General features: G+C 37.9%; 1 protein-coding gene across 1 annotated transcript in view; it reads right to left on the reverse strand.

Moving 5' to 3' along the window:
- Positions 1–4,818: 4,818 nt before the first annotated feature.
- RBM27 (RNA binding motif protein 27) overlaps positions 4,819–18,617 on the reverse strand; it is a 35,244-nt gene continuing 21,445 nt past the window's right edge. The window contains exons 11-22 of the mRNA XM_014597614.3: positions 17,999–18,143; positions 17,450–17,603; positions 15,885–16,139; positions 15,623–15,751; positions 14,169–14,291; positions 13,460–13,534; positions 13,177–13,341; positions 12,220–12,324; positions 11,906–12,097; positions 10,468–10,554; positions 9,826–9,936; positions 4,819–8,242 (exon numbers count right to left, since the gene is read on the reverse strand). Coding sequence (XP_014453100.1) covers positions 8,156–8,242; positions 9,826–9,936; positions 10,468–10,554; positions 11,906–12,097; positions 12,220–12,324; positions 13,177–13,341; positions 13,460–13,534; positions 14,169–14,291; positions 15,623–15,751; positions 15,885–16,139; positions 17,450–17,603; positions 17,999–18,143 — 1,628 coding nt within the window. The 3' untranslated portion in view covers positions 4,819–8,155. The remainder of the gene's footprint in view (positions 8,243–9,825; positions 9,937–10,467; positions 10,555–11,905; positions 12,098–12,219; positions 12,325–13,176; positions 13,342–13,459; positions 13,535–14,168; positions 14,292–15,622; positions 15,752–15,884; positions 16,140–17,449; positions 17,604–17,998; positions 18,144–18,617) is intronic.

Consider the following 18,617-nt stretch of genomic DNA (forward strand, 5'->3'; position numbering starts at 1 on the left):
CCCCCCAGACCCAGGAGGCACCAGTCGCTGAGCCAGGAGAGTGCAGGGGAGTCAGGAGGGCCCCCATGAAGTCCCCGGCAAACCCAGAAGTGGACCAGAAGTGCTTCTGGTCCACTTCCGGATCTGCTGCCGAGCACGCTGGGGAACCCCCTGCGTTCCTGTGGGACACTCCACATGCCCCAGCATCACAGCATTCACAAGCCCCTGCTACCTAGAGGTATGCAGAAAAAACATTTAAAAGCGGCGTCTATGTCCGAATCGCCAAATCTTTCCAAATCAATTTGGAGGGTTCGGATTCAATTTGGAGAGATTAAAGGGTCTTCTCATTTGATTCAGATTCGGAGATTCAGCCACCAAATCAGGCTGAATCTCCACCAAACTGAATTGGGGACCAAAGCTTTGCACAGTCCTAAACGCTCAGCCCAGTTGCCAGATCGGGTCCACAGCGAAGACGACATTGTCCCAACTAGTTTCTGGATCCCAGCTGGATGCAGGCAGGAGTGGAGCACATGGATAATCCTGATGGGGCAGTTTAATGCATGTCCAGGAGCAAAACTCTGGGTACCCAAGGAATTTCCAGGTCAAAAAGGGATTATCTAGCAAGTCTTTGGTACTTCTAGGGCTATGCAGCTACTGAACAAAAAAGTTTTCAAAGACTGCAATTTTGGATTTAGCTGCTTCAGCTCTGTTTAAATCTTAAGTGCCTGAGACTTTCTGAATCTGGCCCCAAGTACCATATTTCATGGTGTACAAGACAAGTTTTGAAGCCCAGTTTTTAACTCATAAAATTCAACTTTGACCTATACATTGTATCACCATCCCCTGTGAGACTCGGCACTTGGCTGGCATGGCCCAAGCAGCACCACTTGCAGATGTGGCTACAGCAGCCAAGCCCGTTCTTGTCCCCATCCCTGCCCCCTGCAAGTGGCACTGGGCTCGGTGCTCAGCTGGAACAGCCTGCAGGCAACAGGGCTGGGGCCAGGCTCAGCGCTCAGCTGGTGTGGCTCCACTCCTTATGAGTGGTGCTGGGCTCGGCTGGCATAGACCAGGCAGTGCCACTCACAGGGGAAGGGCTGCACCAGCCGAGCACCAAGCCTGGCCCTGTCCCCTGCAAGCGGCGCTGCAGTACATGTCCACCCCCAAGGTGCCTGACCCACAGCAAGGGCATGCAGGGGCCAATATAAACTGACCCCATATTTCTGATCCAAAAACATTAGGAGTTTTCTAGATCCAGTGTGCAAGATGACTTAACTTTTTTGGATCAGAAAAATGGGGTCAACCTATCCCCTGCATTAACCTATACACTGTGAAATACAGTAATAGTCTCTTCTATAGAAAATTATTTCAGTTCAGACTGGTCTCAGAAAGTAAATGATAGGTAGCATTTCACTATTAACCACATTTGTTAAACACCCCCACCTCCCCCTCAACATATTTTTTGTGTTTCTAAATAGCTATAACTTGTTATTTCCTATTAACATTCTGGCCTATAATATACCAAGACCTCTATAGACCTACCACAATCCCAAATGAGAGATCCAGGAAAGATTAATTAACCTTAAGTGGACAGCAGCAATAGGTATCAATAGAAAGTCCTGTAAAAAAGAAAGACACAGATTAATCCATGCGTTCTATTCAAAGTGAATTAGTCCCCAACTTCCTTGTGCAAAAAAAGCAGTATAGCTATACATATAAAGACTTTAGGGAGAAAAGTACTACCAATATGCACAATTCAGCTATTTGTTTTCCGTAACAACAACAACAAAATCTTACAATGGCCAGTATTTTTTTTAATATATTATTATTTTATACAATAGAATGTGTTTTAATAGGAACTGTCATAATGCACAAAAGCTCTAATCTGTCAAGTTAAAGATCCTGCCTAACAGCAACCAGCACCAGATGTAAAAGAATGCACAAGATGCATTCTGGAATTAGAGACTGATTTCACTAAAAGCAAGATGTTTAACACTACAAAATTCGAAAAAGATGTTAATCACAACACAATTATCTATAGTTAACCACGCAATGCAGCATCCCTTTTTTTGACATGCTAATTGTAACTTGCGGGAATGCATGCCAGTCTAGTTGAAGTATGTGAAACATTGTTTTGAAGTTACCACCTTTGACTTTCATTGAAGTCCCCTAATTCCTGTTGAGAGAAAAAAACAGCAGCTCCTGGTTCTGCTTTCTAATGCCATTTTTATATAAAAATTCTAAGGCCTTCTTGTTTTCCTCTTTTCTAACAAGCTGTCTTATCAAAACTTTTAACGAATTGGGACAGTTTATCCAGAGTCTCCAGTTGTTTCAATTGCCACTTTTTGTCAACCTCCCATCCAATTTTGAAATATCCTTGAGATGAGAGGATCAATACTGCAAGTTTCTACATGGAGGTTGTACTACTGACCTGTAATGCTATCATTAAGGACCTTTTTAAATTGCAGTTTTGTGTTTCCCTGTGATCACCATGAAGAATGGCATTTCTCCCAATTTTGTGTGAAATCTATACCATCTTTTAAGTAGCTGGGTGCAATGCGATAGTCTGAAGATGAGTGACTGATCTCCTGGCCAATCAGCAGCAAGGGGGAGCTTGCTGCAAAAAGACCACAAAAAAACCTAGCTTTTTGCACCATGAGCATCCCATGAAAATCCCTTCATCTCACCACAATTTAAGTAGATCCCTAGCTATAATGCTCTTCATTCCATTTCTTATGTCTTGCAAACAGTGTCAGTCTGTATATCTAAGTCTACCCAAATAGAGGTACCCAAGTTCCTAGCAAACAATTCTCCCTGTGTAATTACTATTTTCTGTGAACTAAGAAAAATAAATCAATTTTGCTTTAGAAAATATCATTTAATTTATAATTTTGATAATCAGCTGAATGGATTCAAAATTCAAGTGTCTATAAAAAGTTTCATAAGATTATTTAAAAATCTGTCATAAACATATTTAAAACTAAACTTTTTTTTTTTTACTTTTTTTTTTTTTTAATTAAAAAAAGAGTTGTGGAGTTCTCGCTTTCCATCAATGTATACCAGATAACATTCCGAATTGTAAGCCGTCGCGTCCACACAAAATCTACTTCCTCATTATTATACCACATGCTGGGCAAAGGATTTGACCAGCTCTTACTCTTTCCTTAATTACTCAATATGACTCGATCTCACATAATTCAAGGGGGGGGGAGGGGGGGGAAGAAGAGTGGAGAATAGAAAAGAAAACCACAAACAGAAAATACTAATAAATTTTCTGTTCTCCATCTCTGGGGAAATTTTAAGTATAAAAATCCCATTCAGCTCGCAAAAAAGAGCTTTGCAAGCAGAACTACAAAAAGGGGATTGGTTTGATAATTAGCAATTGTTCAAGTAGGTTAAAAAAATTCCATTTACCTTTCTAGATGTCTGTTAATACGTTCCTCACAACATCGTCCTTTCTTCATAAATGTTTTAAAAGGACATCCTCCTTTCCATCACAGGCATAACTGGGTACCAATATATGACCACTTTTATATCAATCCAGGGGCAAGCCAGCAATATTTTATAAGAGAACTGCAAAAAACAGAGCCCTAAAAGTATTTCTACTCCCTGTTCCTGCTTAGAAGACACCAAGTTTCATGTTGGTGACATATATATTTTTGGCAATAGAAACAGATTTGCACAGAACTGGACTTCTGGAATTCATTCTCCACTCTTAACAACTGTAATTTCTCCTTTCCTCTGAAGTTCTTCCTCCATTTTGTAAAAAAAGAGGAATACTTGCATATTTTAAGCAAAGGAAAAATGCAACAAATTTTAAACTAGATTTTTAAAAAATACATATTATAGTAGGACCCAAAGGCCACCACTAAGGTTTTGCCCCATTTCAAGGGTGTTGGAAAAATAAAAGGCAAGATTGTCACTTGTGTGTTTACGGATAAATAGGACGACTAATACAAACATATGAGAAAATATGTTTTGAAATAAAATGATACTGCTGCTCAAATATATTCAGACTCTGAAATTTTTTGTTTTTTGTTTTTTTTAAACCTCTCTGCAATTAAAACAAGGGGAAGATGAAAAGGTCAGAGCTTGTCTCCTGCCTACCCATGATTGGTAGGAAGGATTTTGAATGGCAGTGCCAGGGTCTAAGAAAGGACTAGAAAAAGAATACTAAAGAGACAGCCTGGATCTTAACAAGGGATATTTCTCCTTTGCACAATGGAAAACAAAGAAGAAAGCATAGCTTTTAAAGAAGCTCACTGATAGAGACCAAAATTATGATTTCTGGGATCAGTTAGATTGTCAGGCTAAACTGTGAAGAGCTTAACCTTGTATCTATGCCATATTTGTGCTAAGATATCACCCTCCTCCTGAAAGAGGAGGGTGATATCCTACTTTAGGATTTATCATAAACCACTGTTGAGCTCATTGATCTTTCTCTGCACGAGATCCCCATTAATCCGGTTCTACATATGGAAAGTTTTAGATTTAGATGAAATAATTCTCACCTATTTCAGAAGGTTGATGCACTTTAAACCTTTTGGCTCAGTGAATCGTCAAGTAATTAGCTTGTTTTAAAAGAAGTTATGAAATGCTTTGTAGTTCTCTGCATGATATACTTACAGATGACTGATTGCACTATTTCCACATTGATTCTTAAAAATTCAGTACAGGTAACAGTTCTGTAAGTTTTCCAAATGCTTCAGTAAGATCCATGACCATCTACTATAAGCCAAGCAAAAAACCTGCATATGCAGGTAGACACTGTGCACATATGTGCATGCACACACACTCACACTCTCTCTTTCTGAATGAGTGATACAGCTCTTTTTGTGATGGTTATAATTTTTTGGAATGGTTCTTTAGTTTTCCAATTTTTTTTTTTAAGTTAGAATTATTTTCATCCTTTTCATTTTTTTTTTTAAATCTTGAACCATTCCGCGTTATATCTTTATTGCAAAAAGTCAACATGCATCTTAGAAATTCCGATTGTAATCAATAAAACAAACATTACATATATGAATTTAAATGTATAAACAGTTAGAAATTCAACAATATCTCCTATTATACTATTACACAAGCTCACAATTTTGTAAAAACTATAGTACAAGTTTACTATACATCAAGAGGAACTAGTATTCCTTTTCACATGATTTTGTTAAAAACCACTGTAATATGTGTCATAAGTGGGCAAGTACTTTCAAACTGATTTTTTTATTCAGTTGTTGGTTTTCTTGTTTTGTGTCAGAGCTTAACTCATTGATGAAAAATAAATATACACCACGGTTTAATTTTTAGTATCTACAGTTGTAATATTTGTCAGCTAGGCTTTTGCTTGGTAGCATTTTACTTTAAATTCCCAATAAATAGCCTGGTTAACATGTATCTAGTTATGGTAGTGATTATGAATTAAGTGTAATGTAATGTACTTTTCAAAAGTTCACATTGAAAATAAAAATAAAATAAGTTGCATTCTCAACTACCTACTTAAAAATAAAGGATTCAGTAATATTACCTAGTAAACCCTAAGAATACAATAGAAAGGTTCTCTACACCTTTGAAAAACCAAGGTCACTTTCAAAAGGCTTCCCCATTCCTTAAACACCAAGAGTCAGTTACTGCTATGCTGCCCATCACTTAGATGCCCAATAATATAATAGCAGGCTTTCAATACACAATCTAAGTTCACAGTCACAACTCATTTTGTGCTTCAACGCTTAAAAATTGTATTTTGGATGTCACCTGGGGATTTCTGTAAGCCTGCCAATGCGTACTACAAAGAAAAATGTATATACAGCTCTCCAAAGCTCATTAAATAAAGCTTCCACTCTTCCTTTGCCACTTAACTCGCCCTGCTAGAAAAGCCAACGTATCTGAGCAAGGGCAAAAAATCAAGTCTCTGAACACAGCATGCCAGTCGGGTGTCATTTTAGAGTTCAAAATCATATGAAAAGGAATCCCACTCTGTTTAATCATGTCAAAGGCTACTGAGTTTTTCTTTTACAGGTTCATTTACTCACTGTAATCTTCAGTTTCCAAATACAAAAATACAACAATTCTTATTGAAATCTATACGCTGGTAGTTTTAGTACACAAAAACAAAATATTTACAAAATTATACAATTTTAAGAAAAACTCTGTACAAAAAAATATATAAATCCTTTGTTCCCTCTATCATTTTGTTAAACTGTCAGGACTCAAACATTTGCTGCAATGGATCTTTCAAAATATACACTGACTGAGTCTAGACATTAAGAAAATTTTAGAGGTGATGGGAGAAGAGCAAGGTTTATTCTTCAGGTACATGGTTTTAGCATTTTCCCTCACTCCATCAGTTGAATTTCAGCCTCCATATTGGGAGAACAGCAGTTCTGTAGAAAGGGGAGGCCTTAATACTGAAGGAAGTGCTCCCTTCAACTGACACTGAAACCGAAAGGGATAGTGTTTTGGCTTCTTGTACATACAGCCACGGCAAATGGATAGTTAAATGGGGGGAAACAATACAATCGGCAAACTGAAAACATGCAACCTCAAGTAACTAAGTTCAGAGACTTTTTGATTTAAAGACTCTAGTATAAAGTTTTTCCCCCTCTCATTCTGAATCAGGAACAGGTTGTGAAATGGCTCAGTGTGCTAATTTGAAAAGATGAGTGCTAACTTAAAAAAGATATATATTTTTTTTTTCGTGTTTGGTATGTAGAGAACAAAAGCCGTTTCCTATCTTAGTGCTGACAAAATATGTTTGTTATGCTCCTCTACACTGACATTCAGAATGCAAAGGTTTTTCTTCCCCAGGTCTCTCATGTAAGATACCTCAGATGTAGTACACACAGTACAGGTGCACAAGACAGAGCTTACAAGATAATGCATTGCTGTTCATGAACAGCACATAACAGAATTATGAAGATCTATGGCTCTCGGACAGTATAAACTCATTATCCCCATTTCTACCACAATACACACCATTTATTTTGGGTGCTTTTTAGTGATATAAAGACAACGGCAACTGAATTTTATGATATTCAACCTACCTGCTTTTAAATTAAGTTGTGTTTTTAAGACAAATGTATTAGCTTACTTAAAGCAAGTTTTAAACACTATGTTTAAGAATTTCATCACTTAGTGGTTTCATATATACTTCTCAGAGTAGAAGACCTTACATGCCCCTAAAACCATAAAATTTACTCTGAACACTGTACAAGTTTGGCCTGAACATTAATAAAAATGAGATCTGATCATTTGAGGGGAAGGGGGGGGGGGAAGGGGAGGGAGAAAGGGAACAAAAAGCCCAAGGCCTCCCATGCTCACAGACAAGGATTCTAGTGGTTGGTTATCAAAAAAGGGGGAGAAAAATCCAAGAAAAACCTCTACAAAATTAATTTCAACAATACTGACAATGCAATAAAGTAACAGCCTAGATCAATTTTGAACCTTGCATTCAAAGTGTATGAGGAAACAGACACTTGAAGTGAACGCATGGAAACGATATTTCAATTACTCAAATCTCAGTGTCATTGTTGACATTTCAGTGAAACAAGATCTAAAATGATATACAGTGAACTAATATTGAGCAGTGTTGTATGAATACCCTTGTGAAAACATGCATGAACAGAAGACAAACTATAGAAACGTTGAGCTTTCTGGACTGAAATTACACATGACCCTTCAAGACAGATCTTGAATCAGGTGAATTCCAACAAATATTTCTGATAACTGACTCAACATGTAATAAAATACTACCCCTTTCAGGTGAGCAAATGAGGCAATTTTGACATTTAATGAAAACTTTTTTTTTTTTTAAATGTAGCTCTCTTCTGACCCCATAATATTCTAAATAAAACCTATTCTTCCTTTCAGTTATAAACTAATAAATCAATCACATAAAAAACTAAGTAATACAGGTGGCTTGAAAAGAAAGATTGAAAATATTGTTTTTAAAGGAGGACAAACACCAATGGTGATCTTTTTAACTCTAAAAAGTCATTGGGCCTTTGGCTAACTTAGTATCACAGCGAAGTATGACGTTTATATAGCAAGCTTGCTCTCACTTTAAATCTACTGTATTTTGAAAAGAAATGAACATAAAATTTTTTGGCTCATCAACTTCCTTAAATAAATTTTTAAAAGTTGTAGTTTAAACTATATTCCTAAAAATATACAATTCCAACACCAAGTTTCATCTTCTCCAAGAACGGGATTCATCTTCATCTTCATCATCGTCGTCATCATCTTCATGCAAAAATAAATCTGAGGTTTCAGTCTCCTGAATGAAGATAAAAAGCAGGTCTCATTTTAGAGGTAGCAATGCACTGCTATCTGCAAGAGGCAAATGCTAAGCAAAGCAGTATCTTATTTTAGGTGCTGGTCTTCCAATTGCTACTGAATAGTCTCTTTTGCAGGCCTGCACAAAAAATGAACGCTCTCTCTTAGAGAAGAGGCTCCAGAACATTGCAAAGATAAACTAAAACATTTAAAATTAATGCTAATTAAGACAACTTATCAGTAGGGACCTACCTAAATAAGGTGTAAAGCATGGTGCAGTAGAATCTTAGTCTCGCTCTTTTTACTGTGCCTCCCCCCGACCCCCCAAACAGTTGAGTGGCCAAGAGAGTTTTGCCTCTAAACCACTCAGCAGCATTGGGGGGGGCACCATAAAGAATGATTAAAGGTGCCGCTGTGAACTTCCGCTGTGATTTAGATAGATCTCTACATTTTGACAATATTCCTTTTCAGCTCTACTTAATAACAGCTCAATATTTCCCTTTCACACAAACTTTGGTCAAGGGGCAAAAAGAAAGCATGCAATGTAGACACTGCTCTGTTCAGGATATGTTAGTTTGAGGAAGCATGTGTGGCTTATACTTAGAAATAAAGTACTTTGGGCAGTTTCACTGCCCAAGAGATGTTCTCCTGTTTGCCTGGTACTTGATACATTGTGTATTCATCCCAAAAACTAAGGCTCAGGAGTGCACATAAAGTGTTCTTGTTCAACTGTTATATCAGCGTTCCTATGCCAGTGTAAGTGAGCTAAATCATTATAAATTTAAATATGAGCAAAATAGATTTAAAAGTTACAGCTGTTTAACTCCACTTACATTAATAAAGAAGGAAAACAGTTGTATAGGAACAGCTTATAAATTTAGTATCAGTATAGTGGTTATATTTGTCTGCACCCTGAAAGAAATGAATTCCTCTTGTCCCATTGTTTCAGTCTAACATTTAAAGTGGAATTTTGGTAACTTCAAATATCTAGTTATTTAAATGTCAAAAGAATAATACTTGAGGCAACACAATTTTTTAATCAAAATAACAAAACACACAACACTTTGCCACATCATAAAGACAGGAAGGGAATGGACAGTAGAAAAAAATTCTGAAAATAAAGCAAGATTTAAGGTTTGGAGTGCTTTCCATCAAAAAACATAACCATTTGGGAAAAAAAGAGAACAAGATGACAAGAGTCTAAATTCAGACGCTAGAAAAATGTACTAATTCATTCTCATCAGAACTTCTGATATGCTAACAATAAATGTTTAATGAGTATAATGAGAACCCAAATGATTTTTTTCTTCATCATTTACATAAGCATGCACACAGTCCTATTAAAGACGAATACCGCTCTCTTCAGGATGTATATGCATGCATGTGTTTGCAGATACACAGTTTCAGAATTTATCTTGTAAGAATGACTAAATTCTGCCAATAAGATTTATCTTTATAAGGTTCCCTCAACAAAAACAGAAGCAGATCCCTAAACATTTTGTATATTATCAAAACCCATTTTTCCCCCTTTCCTGCAATCATCACTGTACTATGAAGAGGGGAGAAAAGCTATTATTGCAGTACCTCTTCCTTGGATTCCTCTTCCTCTATTTCTGTGGACACAGAAGGTACCTTGGGTTTGTGCCACGATATCTGTAGCTTTCGGTCTTTGAACTTTGATCCTTGGTTAGCAGCCTAAATTGTATTTTATGCGCATGTTTTTTGTGAGCGAATTAAACACAGGATTATTGACAGTAAGAGCAAAAACAAGTCAACCAACAGCAAGCTATTTTACATGCACTGGAAAAGAGAACCCTTTTAAAAGCAGCAAACACCTCAAGGATTACACTACAGCCACCTCCCACTTTTAGGAGTAGTTCTGAGCAGCATCTTCACTCAGTCCCTAATTTGCTGGATTACTATCCATCTATCTATCCATCATCTATCCATCTATCTATCTATCCATCATCTATCTATCCATCTATCTGTGGGACAACCTAGAGAGAGCAATAGGGCTCAAAATGTACTTGGCTGAAAGCCTGTCATGCTGAAGATTTGCACCTTCACACTGTTAAAACTACTGTTTTATTAGTAGCAACAAAAACCCATCTGAACTAGACTGCATAAATATGATACAAAGCATTTATCTGAAGAAAAATTTACCAGGAATGTTTAGTGATCATGCTAAGTTTTTAAAACCACAGAAGTTTCTAATACTCTACTTACATTTTCAGCTTCTGAGCGGGACTTGAAAGTTAGAACAACACTTAAAGGAGACTCCTCTTCTTGGAGATCTTCTATATCTCCAAATTTCTGTGAAATACACACGTACACAGTATGAACATGAATTTTACGGATTCAAATCATTATAATTATGAACAAGTAAGACATAACACAGCAGCATTTCTTAGCATGGTCCTATTCAAAGGCATATTTAATATGGCTTTTTGTTGGAAGAGGATACACTGCCTGTATCATTCAACAATGTTACATAATCTTGAGCTTTGCTATCAAGAGACAAATGTGAATATTTGTAAGCAGCTTTACCCACATCCATCATGTCACTTTCCTCTTTAGTACTGCAAAGCAATTCCTTCTGAAGCTCATTAAATAACGTATTAATCTCCCAAGAGAAGCACACCTTCCCTAACTGTATGTGTTCCATAGTATTCTACTAGAGAGCAGAAGATTGATCAATTCAGATGTCAGATGTTTGCAGCATATAACTAACCTTCTCCCTGAATGACTGATAGCAATATTGGTTTGAAATATTAAAAATCAAAGTGGATTTGTACATACAGTCCCACTGAAGTAAGAGCAATTTAGAACTGTCCCTACTGTATCAATCCCCAAAAACAAAAGTATATAGTCAGTGAAAGCATTTTCTGAATCTTAGCCTAAACAGTAGTTGTAGGCAAAGAATACATTTTACTTAAAAGCCACCAAGCTTCTTGGAAACAGTTGTAACAACTTGAATAAGCCAAAGCTCAACTGTCAATAAGAGCAGTAAAATGATAAAATTGCAGGTACAGATAAAGTTGCCAGTAGCTCCGAAGTCTTCTATATAATCTTTCTCTGCAATGATGCCAAGGCTGCTATTATTGGATCAGTTACTCAAAATGTAAGGAATTACTGCTTTGCATGGCAAAACATCTTGGGCAAGAGAAGGCTAATAGATCACACACCAGCCACAAACGATAATAGCCTGGTACAAATTTTTCATCTTTCTAAATCTGTTTCCAAAGATCCTAACACAAGGTAGACAGCAACGTAGCTAGTAAACACAAAAAGAACAAAATTTGTTTCCCTCCCTGCTTTGTTTCATGTCTACACACACACACACATATAATTCTGAAACATTTGAAGCAACACCTATGGTAACATTCTTTACTTAGAAATACACAACAGACTTCAAATAAAAGCATGAATTTGAGAGATGTATTAGTTATAACGCATGTATTGAACGAAAGCAGTTAAACTCCAGGGCAGAAGACTTAGCAGTGTTAAATTTAGTAATCCAAAGAAGCCAAAACCACATTAACGTGTAACTTCAAAGTGGTAAGAAGCGGTGGGAAGGGATGATTACTTGTTTTATTAAGAGAAGAACTCACATACACCATGTCCTGCACTTGATTTTAAGTTTCTAATGACACAACACACTTACAGAAAAGTGTTGTAACAACTCATCTTTCTCTTCTTCAACAAAGCCCCCGACAGTTAGTGCTTTGGGACGGTGATCCACCACCATGTGATTCAACATGCCCCTTCCTCTTCCACCACGACCTCGTCCTCTTCCTCTACCCTGAACAGACATCACTTTTCCTCGACCTACAGGCAAGATACCTAAACGGGCAGCCTGTTAAAGAGAAAGTCATATAATGAGCAAAGCTATTTTCAGCTTCCATGGTAGTTAAAAGCTTCATGTTATATAAACATGAAGTTAGCAACTCTAAAGCAGCACACTCCTTTCAGACTCACTTCAACCTGGAGTTGATTGAGTTTTTTCCTCAACTCTGTTGTGTCTTCTCCAGATGACAATCTTTTGTGCAAGTCTAGTTCTGCATCTAAAATTTCCTTCTGTGCCTAAAAAACAAAAAGGAGAAAAGGCAGCATTTATATCCCACTTTTAAATGCCTTAACCCACCAATTTTAGTAATAATCTTAAGAAATGAATGTGCAGTAAATCCAATAGTATCTATATTCCTCTCTGAACTCAATGATAATGGTCAATAGAGGAACGTGACATTCAATTTTGAAAAGAAGAGATTTCTCTACTTCCAAACTTAAACAAGAACTCCTGTGTGGGGTATAGGTTTATATGTATTGGGTTAAGAACCAGGGTCAAGTAATGCATGTGGCTTACATATGTATAACACATGCTGCAAGGAAGCATTTACTGTCTGTGGGAGTGCCACTACAGTAGATTCTCTCACTAGTGATCTGGCCTTGTACTGATAAGGCATACTTTGTCCTGGCTAGTAGAGCTTTTGTTCATTATATATCCCACATATAAAGTTCTGAAAGATATCCAACCACCAGATATTATTAAAAGCAGATTTCTCTTACAGTTTTTTTATTAACAGGATCCAACTATATTATAAGTTATTGAATTAGAGACGCATCACATCACTGTGTCATTCATGCAGGACAGACAAGCAGGTACTAGCCAACAGAACCTTGCCTACATTCAAGAGCCAAAGAATAAAATTAAAAAGAACAATTAAACAATTTAATTTGTTACTTCGTCAACTTTCTGAAGGAGATGCTTTACTAAAGCAATCTTTTACTCAAAAATGGAGGGGAGAAAGGCAAATGTGAAGATTGCTTTTTCCCAACCCAGTTTACCAAATAAAATGTTTTTCTTTCAGAAATCAATTAGAAATTAGAAAAATCGGTACAGGGGCAGTATAGGACAGTGTTTCCTGCAACACATACCTCTGTTTTGCTCTTTAGTTTTGATGGTGTGGAGGCAGTAGATGAAGTTTTTAATTCATCTTTTAATTGAGAAATCTTTTCTGTTAGTTCATTTAAGGTCTTCATTATCTCTGCCCTCTCCTCTGGTTTCATAGCTTTGTTCTTTTCCAGTTTGGATATCAACATCTACATGTTAAAAGAACACTAGAGTGAGGATGCAATTTGGACATGAAAAGAAACCACTGAAAATTTTTTTGTGCCTCCTGGAATCAGAATCCAACAGCTGGAATACATCCAGACTTACCTTCTGGTATTCTATTTGCTTCTCCAACATCTCCTGCTTCTTTTTCCTCATATCTTGTTGCAACTTCATTGCCTCCTAAATGAGACAGAGATGCTTTCAGTACAGCAAGCACACATTATTTATGAATTGGAAGAATAAATCAAACCTTACCACTTATTTTTGTGCGAGATCATGTCTAGTATCAGTTTAATACCAGGCACTTCTTGCAGAGAGAGACAATATTGCAATGGACAGGGGAACAGATTTGTCTCATCTTGAAATTACTATAATCCTAAATATAGCCAAGGTGGGTCAAGTACAGTAATCTAACACCAGCTCCTTCAAAGTGTTCAGATATGTCATACTGTGTTTTTAAAAATATAAATGTAGAAGCTGTAGGAGACTAATTAAGATCTATGTGATAAACCAGTATGCTGTCTCATATGCTCTCTTTACAGTAAAGAGTAAGTTGGAAGGAAAGTCAGTAGGGAATGAGGAATACTCCTAGACTTGCCCTTGCTCAACTACATTATTACACTGCAAGACACCCATTTGAAAAACTGATGGGAGGGAGTGGGGGAAGGGAAGGAGACTACATCAAAAGACATGCTGTTTCCACTACATGTTACTGAACAGAAAAACTCGGAGTTGGAGTTGAACGATAGCTTAGGCGTCTTCATTTACAAAGGACCTCTGTTAGCTCAGTTGAACAAACATACATAGGAGTTACCTGTTTCTTTTTGAGAGCCTCTTGCACATCATGAGATTTTGATCCGGTACCAGGTTTCATAGAGGTCTTCAAATTTGAAGGACTATAGATCATCTTTGTATGGCTTGTAGAAGTAGGAAATGTCTGAAATAAAACATTGAAGTGAACAAGATAAGGCCAAGAGCAGGTTTTAAAGAGTATGTTGCTTTAAAAAGTGCTCACGTTTAAGTTTGCAACTGACAAAGATACTTTTAAGTATTTGAAGCTTTGTGACAAAGCTTTTGTGACAATTTTTAAAAGACCCAAATTTAATATATTTGCATGTATACAGCCATCACTATAAAAGGGTTGCTCTGCTCACAAGCACAGAACTTGAATTCCTGTTAAAATTCATTTGACAATAAGTGCCCTTCTCTGGCAAAGCCAAAATTCTTACTTGGGTCCTAGTTTCTTTGGTATTATTCTCCTACTAGCTAGACTTAAGACTAAAACACAGTATTGCCAACTCTCATGATTTTTGGCATTGTTCTTTAACTTTACGGGGGGGGGGGGGGGGGGGGTGTGTGTCAAAAGACAGCTACATTTTTCACATTCCTGAAAAACAGACTTTAAGAACAATGCCAAAAATCATGAGACTTGGCAACATTGTAATTAAGTTTCTTTGGCATTTGAATACTATGCTCTCTACTCAGAAATTTAAAAAGGCAATAGCTTGCAGTTCCTTCCCCACGAAATACATATCTTTTGTTTGCCAGGAGTATATACTGCACCACAATGTAAGTGCAGCTCAACTGGATAAAAATTTCTTTAGAGCCATAAGAAACATTTACATATGTTTGTTACACAAACAAGTTCCCAAAAAGCTACAGGTCAACATAGCCAATGAGTGAGCAGGGAAATCCCATCACTAAAAACCAACAGAATATATAAATGGGGATTTGTTAAGCAAATACTGAAGAGGCATTCCAATAGCTAGCTTTATCAGACCTCCATTTAAACTAAGATCTGACAATTATTTCTCAAAAACATTAACCCAATTTTCTAGATGACCTCTGTTCTTCCAGCTTAAGTAACAGTGACGCCACACAGAGTATTAATGGAAAAGCCAGGAATAAAAACCCACAAGTCCAACCTACTGGTTCATGGCTCTAACCCAGTGGTGACAAATATGTGGCTTCTGGACTTTTGATAAGCATAGGAATTTGGGGGTGGGTGTGGGGCTTGCCTCAATTTGGGGCTACAGGCCCAATGGAGATGGGCTTTGGGAGCAGGGGGAAAGTGTTGAGTGCCTTTTGACATAGCACCACTCGTACCATCACTGCTTCCCGTCACCTGCCCTGATGCCACTGGGTCTGGATGTGGACTGTGAGGAACCCTAAAGTCTGTATCTGGGTCAGAAGGCAGGGCAGGTTTAACACCTATCCTCTAACCGATAGGCCAAAGTCACCAGCCTAACACTAGTTTGTCTCACATACCTGAGAATCTTCTGCAATAGAACTTGACTGGTTCAGGTCAGTCTGGTTTCCACCAAGTACTCCAAGGCGACGTTTAACTGAAACTTTATTAAGGACATAGGCACCAGCTGCCAGTGGTTTTGTCATCACCTACATATCAGCAGACATTAAAAAAAAGGAAAAGAACAAGTAGTCTGCATTTTAGAAGCACGTACTACTGATCTTGACTGCTTCCTTTGTCAAACTAGTCACAAAGCATTGATTTGGTGTGAAAGCACAATACCTTTGAAACATTGCTATGTACCGTCACAGCTGGAGGCTGTGCAGTCAAACTCTGCGGGTGAGGATGAAGTTGGTGATGAAGAGACTGTGGTGGCTGCTGCTGCTGTAACGATGGCTGCTGTTCATTTTCCCTATGCCACAGCACCCTTATAAACCGATTGTTTAAAACTGCCTCTGTGCTAGAAATGGCCTTTCTGGCCTCATCATTGGTTAAGTACTGAATTAGAGCGGCTTCAGGATCATTTTGGAAAGCAACCTGAGAAACACAAGTTCAGGATATACAATTGATTATCAAATCTATATTTCACAGGAAATGAGTCACCTGACACACTGCAAAACCCTTTTACATTATTCCCGGGGGGAGGGGGGGAAGAAGAGGAGGAGGGAGAGAATTTCCAAGAGTCAACTACAGTCAACCATGACCAGTATGCTTCTACAGTCAAAGCCAAGATATCCTCTGACACATAATTATGCAGAAAAACAAAATATACAACAGGACCTTTCACTTATGTACAAACATAGTACCACTGAGATGCAGAGGACAGCAATAGCTGCAGGTAGAAGCAACAATGATAGCACTATATAACAGGCACTTCCTCCCCCCCCTCCCCAAATACTTTTCTAAACTTCTGTGGAACAGCAGTGTTTGTACTCAAGAAGTAAATATACAGTGTTGTAGACACTATTAAAGCTTACAGAAATGGGAAAAATTCTGGCCAAACACTCGGTTACTCCCATCCAAGGAAAAGGTTTAGTTTATACTCAGAAAATGCCCTCCCAGTTCTACTGGATAAATTGGGAAAGGGGGGGGGGGGAAGGTATTCAATTTAAGTTTTCAAGTTAGTTCATTTTCATTTTCCAGTTTTGTTCATATGGCAATGAGTTTTACACATGCTACTTTTGAAGGAAGGCAGATCCCTACCAGGGTAAGCAAAACTTAACTTAGAAATCTAGGGTACACTTCAAACTCTAAAACAGTAGGCATATTTTCAGAAGTCCTACATATTCAGTTTTCCAGATGAAGAGAATCTGAAGGCCACATTTCTTTCCCAGGCAAACAGTGGAAGACTTTAGTAAAAATTTAGCCATGCAACTAGGAATATTTCATTTACATGGTGCTTTTTACTCCAGATTATCCCACAGAACACTAGCTGCAGCTGCCTTTAGGGGACACAGCAATAAACTGGCACACAAACTTTGGTGAAAGGTACTTGGATAAAATTTTGCTCTTCAGGAACTGCCATAGGATCATCGTACAAAACAGAAAGGATCTTTGTTTTTAAAAGGTGACATATAAGGCAAAATAAGATATATAGCACTCAGGAAGATTAGATAGTTTAATTTTATTGCTCAACTTCCCCACTTGCCAAGACTTCCTCCCAGGTTTCGTCTGGAGCTAGAAGTCAGTGCAATACTATAAACAGAGGGGAGAAAGTAAAGCAGGGTATGCCAGACACAACACTATTATGCTTGCAGTACTTCCATAGAGCTGTCCTAATTTTTCCAGTGTTATAGTCTAGTTATATGATAATTTTTAAAGGGATCTCAAAAAAGCCTTGTATTTACCTGAATGTTGACAATGGTTCCAAATTTACTGAAGTGCTCATTAAGTCGTGTAATATTATTTAACTCGGGAGGAATTTTACGAACTTCCAATTTGGTGTTTGTATATTGATTCTTTTTCAGAAATCCTGGTTTATTCTGGTTGTTGTTGGTTTGCCTAGAGGAGACAAGGTAACATTCAAGGCGGGCTTACTTGCATCCATTCATATTTGTTAGTTAACAGCCTATTGATCATAACATTTATATGCCTTCCATAAAAACACTAAAAAACAAACTCAAAACACAATTTAAATGAAAAACTGAGACTAGAGCTCAAATATTATATGTAATGTAAATGGAAGGAACTTGTCCACAAATTCCCAAAATCTACGTCTTACCTGTTTTGGGGACTCCCAGCTGCTGCTCCTGCTGTAGTATGATCTGCCTGCCTGTGATAGGGGTGTGTACTGGGATAAAAAGGGTTTGCAGCCATTCCTGAAGGGCCAGCCTGTCCCCCCTACCCCCTTCTCCAAAATCCTAGATCAACCCATGGCTGTCCTTAACAATACTTACTTTCCAATCCAGGGTTTCTTTACAGATGGCCCTTCCATGCTACTTGGTGGTCTTTTCCTGCTATCTGGCTCAAGCACCACTCTTGTTACATTGCTGTTATTTATCATGGGAATTGGAGGCTCAGTCTGGATGATGATATTAGCAGCTGGAGGACAAAAGAGTGTGATCATTTCCTACTAACACCACAAACACAAGCGTTTTTTATGGAATTACTTCAGAGAATGCAAGTAACCAAAGTAGTAATCAGGATCTCATAACACTGATTTTGCAGGAGCACCACAAGAAAAATCTATCAAAAGCCAGACATTACATTTTAGCTGGGAAGAGTAAAAGGGGGAAGGGAAATAACAACAAAAAACATATCTATCTATCTCAATGCTGATTCTTAGGCCTGTGTGAATAGGGAAGTATTCGATTCAGATTTGGCTGACTTGGAGGACAGTGATTTGATTTGGCTGAATAAGCTTTGAAAGATTTGGATCGGCTGGGTAGAGACAGGCATGGCCTGGTGGCTGCAGGTTCTCTTGCAGCTCCTCCAGCTGTGCCTGCCTCTCCCCGGGTAGAGGGAGCTGCAGGAGAAGCCCCCATGGCTGCTCTGCCTGGCCCCATCCCCCCACCC

Source organism: Alligator mississippiensis, chromosome 9 (assembly GCF_030867095.1).
Source record: "Alligator mississippiensis isolate rAllMis1 chromosome 9, rAllMis1, whole genome shotgun sequence".
In the NCBI taxonomy this organism is placed as follows: Eukaryota; Metazoa; Chordata; order Crocodylia; family Alligatoridae; genus Alligator; species Alligator mississippiensis.